This window comes from Solanum lycopersicum, chromosome 10, assembly GCF_036512215.1.
Source record: "Solanum lycopersicum chromosome 10, SLM_r2.1".
Taxonomy (NCBI): Eukaryota; Viridiplantae; Streptophyta; class Magnoliopsida; order Solanales; family Solanaceae; genus Solanum; species Solanum lycopersicum.
In genome coordinates, this window is record NC_090809.1 from 3,504,235 (window position 1) to 3,514,530 (window position 10,296).

The 10,296-nt window shown below is 27.3% G+C and overlaps 1 protein-coding gene across 1 annotated transcript; it reads right to left on the bottom strand.

Annotated features, from left to right (window-relative positions):
• Positions 1–1,130: 1,130 nt before the first annotated feature.
• LOC101268230 (3-ketoacyl-CoA synthase 1) lies at positions 1,131–3,456 on the bottom strand. Its single transcript, XM_004248048.4, has 2 exons — positions 2,017–3,456; positions 1,131–1,743 (listed from the first exon to the last, which is right to left on the bottom strand). The coding sequence occupies exons 1-2, from the start codon at positions 3,180–3,182 to the stop codon at positions 1,320–1,322; spliced, it is 1,590 nt and encodes a 529-aa protein (XP_004248096.1). The 5' UTR covers positions 3,183–3,456; the 3' UTR covers positions 1,131–1,319.
• Between the last annotated feature and the right edge of the window lie 6,840 nt (positions 3,457–10,296).

Here is a 10,296-nt window from a genome sequence, read left to right on the forward strand (position 1 = left end):
TTATGATTTTAAATAGTACCCTATTATCTCAATATTTGTTAATTATAGATAGAAGTATTAAAAATACGTCAAGGTATGACATGAATTATTAGTTTCGTTTATTAACAGTTCTAAAAATATCTATTTATTTGACTAATTAAACTTAAATACACCTTTATTCATCACGTGACATAACAAATGGTCTCAAACTTTTGTAGAAACGTGAAATTCTCAATAAAAAATCTAAAACAATATTAAAAATATCCTTAGATTTAATAATAATTTAAAAATAAACTAATAATTCTTATCAAATTTAAAAGTGTTTTCTATACCTCTCAATTATATGCCAAATTTGGTGTCATATACATTGCATGTCCACTTAATTATCTATTTAATTTACTCCTTCACTCCAAATTAATTCACTAGACAATTCTCTCCCATATTCATCACCTAAAATACTTTCAATGATGATATCTCTTTGATCAATATATAATTTGAATTTGCAAATAATTTAGAATCCAATTAATTTGAATTCAGGTGCTAAGGTACATTACCATTTAATTTTTTATATCTTAGAATTTTAAGTAAATCTCTAATTAAACCATTTTATCACAACAGCTAATGGTAATTGTATAAGAGAAAATTATCTAAAATTGATAAAGCCTACCATTAAATCCTCAACTAAAGCAACAATATACGAATTTCACTATTTTATTCAATTAATTCGATCAACATCTTTTATATTAACATTTAATTTATCTATCATTGTTTATCCAAAAAATGGGTATAATTGAATTTATCATTAGGTCAAATCAACTCATTAATAAAGTTGTATCGAGCTGCCCACACAAAGTTGAAACTTGATTTACGTGAACAAGAATAATTCTCTTTAAATTTACTACGTATATAAAAAATGAAACCAAAAACTTGCAATTTAATTAAATATTGATCATTGTTGATGTGTGACCATCTTATCTCTGTTTGTTCTAATATCACGTTAAAGTGTGAGATCATATGTTAGAAAGAACAAACTTTAGTTAATTGTATTCTGAACAACGATATTATGTTACTTCCTCTTTCTCAACTTATATATAGTATTGTTGTTTGGATCTCGAGAGTCAAATATTATTTACTTTGACTATGGATTATGATTTGCGGAATCTTAAATTATTATTTTTTTCAAAAAAATAAAATTTACATATATTTGGAAACAATGTAAAAAGTATAATAATTCAAAATAATTGACAAGTTAACATATTAGAAATCCACATGAAAAAGTAATTTAAATCTCGTAATTCAAACAGTATTACATAAATTGAGACGGAGTATCGTCTAGGCCACTATTGCTTTGCAAGGGCAACTTTCACAGGGTAACGTTGGATGCAATCAGCCCAAGGGTTTCCATTTGCATTCACTTCATCACAATCAATAACCCTAAGTGATTTCCAAACTGCGCTATTACATTTGAAACCTGAACCAAATGCAATTTGCCACACTCTATCTCCTTTCTTCACTCTTCCTTTTGATTCTGTGTAAGCTAACTCATACCATAACGAACTACTCGACGTGTTACCAAATCTATGGAGTGTCATCCTTGATGGCTCCATATGCCAATCACTTAGGCTTAAGTTGTTTTGTATTTCATCTAATACTGCCCTTCCTCCCGCGTGTATACAAAAATGCTCGAATGCTAGCTTGAAATCCGGTATGTAGGGTTTCACTTTAGCTTTCAAGAGTTTCCTCTTCACCAATGTCATGAAAAACCTGAATCATATGTGAATTCGGAATTTAACGTCAGTAAGTTTAGAATGAATTTGATTTCATTATATGCATGTATTTTTTTTATATGCATCGAGAAAAAAAGAGCCTAGTTAAACCTAATAATCCCACCTTAATTAACATGACATCAGAGCAGACCAGACTTTTTTAGATGAGATAGATGATGGTACTTATTCTAGAAAGAATAGGGCCCCATGTAATAAATAACATAAATATGAAAAGTTTAAACTTTTAGTTAAGAGTATGATGAACTCTGACCTGAATTGCTCAGTAAGGGGTAACACAGATGGCCCTAGGGTGGTGATGTTAGTTTTGAGAGCATCACCAGCTACGGCCATAAGTTCACGAGCTAGTGACACCCCTACGACACCCTTGTCATCTTCTCTTTGATACACACAGTTGTAGCTATTGTCATCTGCACCTTTATGAGTTCGAACAGTGTGGACCAGCTCATATTTAGACCGGGTTCGATCTTTGGACTTGTTAGACAAAAGCATAGCTGCTCCTCCCATACGAAATATACAATTGCATAGCAACATTGATCTATCATTTCCAAAATACCAATTTAATGTAATGTTTTCCATGCTAACTACCACAGCATATGAATTTGGATTTGCTTTTAACAATTGTTTGGCTAAATCAATTGAAATTAAGCCAGCACTACATCCCATTCCACCTAAATTATAACTTTTGGTGTCAGTTTTGAGCTTGTAGTGATTCACAATCATTGATGAAAGCGATGGCGTTGGATTAAACAAACTACAATTCACTATAAGAATCCCAATTTCCTCTGGCTTGATTTGTGTTTTACTAAATAATGAATCCAATGCACCAAACATAACCGCCTCCGCCTCAGCGCGTGCCTCTTTCATGTTGAGGTTTGGTGGGACGGATGTGATTCCTCTAGGTAAATATGTCTCGTCACCTAAACCTGAACGATGAGATATCTTTTTTTGAAATACTATAGTTTCCTCTTCAAATGCACCATTTGTTTCTGTCATATTCAAAAACGAATCGACAGATATTTTTCGTTCATCTTCAGGTTTATAACACGCAAAATCAACCAAAAAAACCGGTCTAGGTTTTTTTACATAATATACCCCTAGTAACAAAAATAGTACTATCAAACCGGTTAGACCGGTTGAAGTCTCAATTAAAAGTAAAGTTGGTTCATTTCTCCATGTATCGTAAAACCGGTCTAATTTTAGACCGGTTAGGGTAAGTATAGAAAAAATGGTAGCAACGAGAACAAGTGTGAGAGGGTTACATGAATAACCATAACCAAGTTTGACATATTTGAGCTTAACAGATTGTAAAAAATCCGGCAATTTTTGCCGGATTTTAATAACAACTGAAGATGAATCTTTGAAATTCATCTCAGCTGTTAGTCTCTCTTTTTCCATGTCTATACTTTCATTTGCCATTTTCTATATATGAAGTTGAAGAAGAAGAAACAAAAAATAGTGTATATTATAAGAAGTTGAAACTCCAATAATTTTGATGTGGTGTGTTAATTGTGTGTGGGTGTATAAAGTTACATATATAATGGATAATATATATATACAAGAAAGATGTATAGATAGATAGAGATATATAATAGGTTATTTACTAGGAACCATTGTTTTTGTATATGTAATCTTGTTTTCATAAGAGGTGTGGGGTTAGGAATGAGTTGTTCCAATAGAGGATAGATAGCTCAACTACCATAGGGAAAAGAGTACTACTAATAGAAATTATTGCCAAAAAAATGTGCCAAGTAGCAAGGGGAATGATAATATATTTTCGCGGTATTATTTTATGTGGCACAATTTGATTTAACGTAATATTTTATTGAAATAATAAACGACCTTTGAACCTGTAATTTAAAAATATATTTGACAATTTTTTAAAGTTAATCTAAATAAATTTTTAAATATTTATGTGATTATAAATATTTTACTAAAATTTTTTTTATTTATACTCACGTAAAATGGGACGAAGAAAATAGTAACTAAAATGTCAATGTTGTAAGATTAATTGACCAAGAAGGCAAATAATGAACATGTGAGAAAAGGGGATTTCGTCCAAGCAATCATATTATGACTAAATCATGAGAGTCCCTTCGACTTTATGTCATTATCAATAACGTATTCCCACTTTATTACTTCGTCGTTTTGTTTATTTGATTCATATTTGATTCATTTTTTTTTAATAATATAGTTTTTAAATTTATTTTTATTGATTTAATTTTAATGTTACTAAGAAACAATAATTAATATATCATAATATTAATTATATTTAGTGGTGGAGTTAAAAGTTTCGCTAAAGAAATTCAGAATATTAAAAAAAGATACATGAAAAAGTTAAAGACCGATCAGCGTCTATTATATACATAATATAATGATTTTAACTACGTATGCATGTAATTTTATGTCGAAGGAATTTCAGATGATCCTTGTCTGCCTTTTCTAGCTAGCTATGGTTCTGGTCATATTAACTGATGTATAATAGTCTTATATTTTGAAAATTGAACTTTTTTTAAAAGGTAATTAATATTGAGAGTGAAATAGGAAAAAATAAAAGATAATTCCTTTTTTTTTTTTTGGAAAAAGTAAAGTGAAAAACTATATAATAGTGAACGAATAAAAGAGAATGAAAAAAGTAATTAATTATACTTTGAATATATAAATTTGATTACTAGTAGTACTTTATGCACAATTATTTAATTATAAGAATAATTTTGAAAGAAAATAATAAATTTACCTTAATTTAATAATATATTTTTAATATAAGCACTAAATGAAATAAAATGGAGGGAGTACTTACGCATTACATCACATGCCACATTTTGTGAATTCATCAGTAATATAAACGTTTATTCGTATTATTAGATTAAATTAATCGAAAACCATTGGTAATATACGTGCCAAATCAAAGGTACGTGATAGAGTAACATTTACTGCAATTATTTAAAATTAATTAATACATTGATAACGTGATAAGAATTTCAATTGCATTTAATCAAAGGTATGCACGCTTATTACATAGGTAGAACCAATGTGATTGGTTTTCGTTCATTAGAATTTAATAATTTCGATTCAAAATTTGAGTATATCGTAAAAAAATCATTGATTTGTACAAATTATTAATATGAAATCTAATAATTTAAACCAAAATTATTCATAAATTTTAAAATCTGGTTTCGCCTCTAGATATCTATGCTTCTATAAACAGGGGTGGCTCGACAGTGTTAAAAAAAGACATGTGTCTTAGGCCCTCACCTCATTTTTAATAATAATAATAATAATAGGTAATTAGTTATTATTATTTTTTTAACAAATATTGAATACTATTTGTAGAAAAAGTAAACTTTTTATGAAAAATGAAAGAATTATTAGAATTTTTTTTTACATATTTGTAACAGTATATCTCATGAAAAATAATTTAAAATAAGAAAGATTATATTATCAATTGAAAACTAGAAGAAATTAATTATATAAAAGTTATTGACAGTTTAAATTTAAGGCCCTGTTAAATTTTTATTTTAGGTCACTAATATGCTTAAGCCGCTCCTGTCTATAAATTACGATTAGAAATCGAGAGAGATATAGCATGAAAGAGGCCGGTGGTTATAGGTGACTTACCATCAAGAAACTATTAAAAGGATAGGGTAGGTAAGAATATTGTTGCCAATCTTATCATAAAAAACACCAAAAATCGTAACATTTTTTTTTTTGATAGAATTGATGATATTCTAAAATTTATAAAACAAATGAGAATTTGGTGAACAATGTTCCTATTTTGGGAATTTAGTTTGTTTGGTAAAATGTATAACAACAATATTAATTATGATATATTATAATGTTGATATTACTTAATAAGTATGTTAAACGAGATTATTTCTAATTCAGTGTTAGATTTGGTGTATTATACATTGCATAGTTTTTAGTTTTTATTTGCTTATAAATACCTTCACAATAGTAGGGTGATTTTTTTTTTAAAGAATAATCATGTCATTAATTATACTAATACAAACATTAAAACTTTTTATATTACTAATACTATAACATCAAGTAAAATATGTAACTAATTAATACTTATATTAGTTATACATTAAAATACATGTGCCATATATATGTTGCCTTGTGTATTCCTTGACTTTATTTTATATTCACGAGTATTATTACCAAGTGTGTCCAATTGCTTATAATATTTATTAGTAATATTTATAATTAGAATTTCAATATTGAGTGCAATGAGGGCAAGTCGGTGAAGGTTGGTCAGTCGAATATTTTTCGTTAAAAAATTAGATTATGTATATGATAAAATACTCTTTATTATGTGATATATAAATAAATGAACACACTTTAATATAATAAAGGTTTTTGGTCTAATGATAAGCGTACTCCGTTAAGAGCTTAAAATTCTCTTGAATAATAAAAATTTACTTATTTTATATGAAAAAAGTCCCAATAATTCATTGTTAAAATAATTGTGCACTCACGTTGCTAAAAAAAATTCACTCTTTTAAAGTTTGAATAGCCTTGATGAATTTTTTAGCTCTGCCATTGCTATCTACATATGTAGTTAGCTAAATTCAAAGTAATTTAGCTAGCGTTTGATTATATATATATATATAAATATTTTTGAAAAAGTATATTTGAATGATTTTAAAAAATCATATTTAAAAGAAGTTTGGATTGAAGTTTTGAATGTCCTTGGCCATATTTTTGCACATATTTCACTTTTTCTTTGAAAAATATGAAATATGACTTATACCTACCTTAGAAGTTTTTAAAAACTATAAAAATATTCATATTCAATTTTTATTCGGAATCTTAACTTTTTTATTAAAAATATTAATGATGTGGTCGAATTATAATAAAAACAATTTTAAAAAAATTGATGATATGACCGAATTATAATTGACCACGTGTCAAAAATTATTTTGCAAAATCATCATTAGAAAATAATGACATGAATGAGCCTTTTCTTTCACGGTAATGACATAATGAGCCAAACTTTTAAGTTAGCATAAATGCCTTTTCTAAAAAATTTATGGCATATTTGAACATTTACGCTTTAAAATATTCAAAATCTTATAATATCGTATTACTCATTCATATCGCATAAATTGAGATAATAAAGTAATATATATTGAATCCGTATTCACACGAAATTTAACTAAAATAACATATATATATATATATTGAAGCCTATGAGAGCATAGTACTACAAATAAAGTTGACTATGACGTAACACCAATATTAAAGTTGTTTATTAAAAGTTGAAAGGACATAATATTATGGGTCAGTTAATATGATTTTCACTTATTAATAGCTTTGGCTCCACATATATATTTCTATATTTAATTTATCTCCTTTTTTTTTTTTTGGTAAACAAAAATCACCACGCCTACAACACGTTTGGTTGTTCTTTCCATTGAATATGAACAAGTCGTATATTTTTTATTTTCATTTAATTGATATTTTTATTAAATTTTAAATATACTTTAAAAATAAAAAAAATATTTATCGCTCGATCAAAAATTTTATTTGTCCAAATCATATAACCATGCCTTTATTCATCATTATTAGTGGCATAGGCAAAACGTTCGTAAATAATATGAGTTATCATTACAATCCATCTTGTAAATGAGTTTATTAGTACTGGAATGACTTAAAGGTTTTAATTACTTTTTCCAGACTTATATTATTTGACTTTTGTTAGTTTGACATATTTTCTAAATAAAATAATTAATTAGAGATATATCTTATTAAATAAACTCACCATATTAGTTATTAGTGTGTCTTTGAAACACAAAATTTGACTTCTAGAGTTAAATAACATAAAATGAATATACTTCACTTCGTTATTGTTATTTTGAGTTTCATAAAAGTCAATTTGATTAATTTTTAAAATTAAATTAGATTGCATTTATTTAATAATTTAAACTAAAAATTTAGATGTTCAAAAATTATACGAAAAATATTATAAATTGTAATTTTTTTTGCATATTAATATGACAAAAAAATACATGATAAAATGTAAGTCAAAGCTCTTATCGTGAGGGAAACCATAACAACTAAAAAAAGGACAGAGAGAGTATTTTTAAGGGAAAATTGTATATATAATAGCAAACTAATAACCTAAAATAAATGGAGTAGCTAGGGTTTGATTTAATTGTGCTTCATAGCAAACGTTAGCCAAAGTTTGTTAGACTCCTCTCTCCCAAAAATCTCGCTCGCTACTCTCGCGTTCTCGTTCGCTACTCTCCCTCTGCTCGCCTCTCTCGCTTTATACACAGAATTGTATAAAATCTGTTTCTGTTTTGTATAAAGCGAGAGAAAATTGTATATACACATGCAAAAACATATATCTTTGTATTATACACTTAATTATACAATTTACAAACATTTTACTTCAATTCAATTGTATACAAATGCAAATTTTATACAAATATTGCAAAGAAAAAGGCCAACGAATTATACAATTGCGAATTATACAATTGAGTGAAATACAATTTTCTCTACCTTTATACAATAGAAGTGTATATATTGTGTTTCTATTTTTGTATAAAGAGAGAGAAAACATATATCTTCTTGCTATACCCTTATAATTATGCAATATACATACATTTTAATCCGATTCAATTGTATGCAAAGCAAATTTTATAAAAATATTGCAGCAAAATAGGCAGCGAATTATACAATTGTGCATTATACAATTGCAGTGAAGTAGGATAGCGAATTATACAATTGCAGTGAAATAGGCCAGCGAATTATACAATTTAGGCCAGCGAATTATACAATTTAGGCCAGCGAATTATACAATTGTATATGTATAGTAAATTATACAGTTTCATGTTTGCTATGGAGCGCAATTATGCAAACTTTGCTATAGCATACAAATATGAATTTTTTATTTGCTATATGTGAAAGTTGCCCTATTTTTAATTACTCATTTTGTCCAACAGTAGTTATCCAGTGTTAACTTGACACATGGATTCAATAGATAATAGGCCTAATTTTAACTAAGTCATTAAAACATTGAAAAATGAATAGTACATAATAACAAAGGTAAAATAGACACACATTATTCATTAGTTTTACAAACCAAACAGATATTATTGAAAATTCAAAATAATATAATGAACAAGTAAAAATAGAATAATATATACAGATATAAAAAAATTATCGTGAACCAAGCGTTAGATGACACTATGGTATAGCGTTAGGCATTGATTCATCTAAATTCAATAACGTTAATTCAAATTCGACGTATATATCCATTAAAATACCTAAATTGGTACCTGATTTAGTCAAAGGGATAGGCAAACAACACACGTATTTTTAGCTGGAAACAGATGCCAATTGCCATTAATAAATTCAACTGCCAACATTCATCAGTTAGCAAGCAACTGTTTCCTAAAAGTAGAGAAGAATTAATGAAGGGGATTGGGTCCTTTTAATTAATGTATTATTGCAAAAAATAAAAAAGTCATGTTTAAGACCTCCTTCGATAATATTATTAACAAATAAAATGTGTACTCTTTTTAATAAATTAACCTTTTAGACGAGATAATCACATACTTGTATGTGAGGGGCATTTTGAGAATATCATGATTATCCAGATCAAAAAAAATTTCTACGTGCTTGACCTATGAAAAAAGAATCTAACTCACATCTGAAGGCATGTTGAGAATATCATTAACTAATAATATAACAAAAATACTTTAAATACACACTCTCTCTATATATATGTGTGTGTATCTTACTAACAATGAAGGATTTTTTTTTACAACTTTGCAATATTCATACTTCCAAAGAGAACTAATCTAAGGGTAAAAGAGGGAAAATTAAATTAATTCTATTTTGATTTATAAATTAATTAGTAATTTATGACAAATATTTTAATAATATGAGAAGTGTTATAAAATAGAGTGGGTACATTAATTAGACGGTTTAATGATACATTTAAAATTCATAATTTAATTTAATTTTTGTAGGTTAGGCACTTTTCTATTTGACAACTTATCTAAAAGAGAGTTAATAAGTTCTATGTGTGCCATATTTCAACATGTCTAGAAGTTTATTAATTAAATTAGGCTTTTTAATAGTAATGGCCACTCTAGATTAGGTGTACCAAAATATGTCAAATGGATTAAATATGGGTGAAATAGATTGAATAGAGGAAAAAAATTGGTGTGTGAATGGGTATTTGATCCGTTTAAAAGTTATTTGGATTGAATTAAATTTTAAAATGTAATTGTGATTCAAGTTGTTCAATACTCTTATTATTTTTTATATTTTGTTTGTTTTCATAATTTATTTAACTATCTAACGGTCTTGGTGGTGTAGTTATAGAAGGTGCCGTAACTTTAAACTCTTTTTTCGAAATGAGAATCATAGATTTTTTTTTATTGTCCAAGCAAGGAAATCATTTGCTTTCGACCTGACTTTCTGAAATGGAATTTGAGAAGGTGGAGTTCAGTAACCCAGTTTAGTGACCAAGGAGAGGTTGAGAAGAAGACAATAAATGAAATGGTCCGAAAGTTGC

What these genes read in the sequence shown, in the direction of transcription:
- LOC101268230 (XM_004248048.4), bottom strand. Translation starts at nt 3,182, where the DNA reads ATGGCAAATGAAAGTATAGACATGGAAAAAGAGAGACTAACAGCTGAG. An exon ending in CCCCTTACTGAGCAATTCAG is followed by an intron (nt 1,744 to 2,016) that starts GTCAGAGTTCAT and finishes CATATGATTCAG; the next exon opens with GTTTTTCATGACATTGGTGA.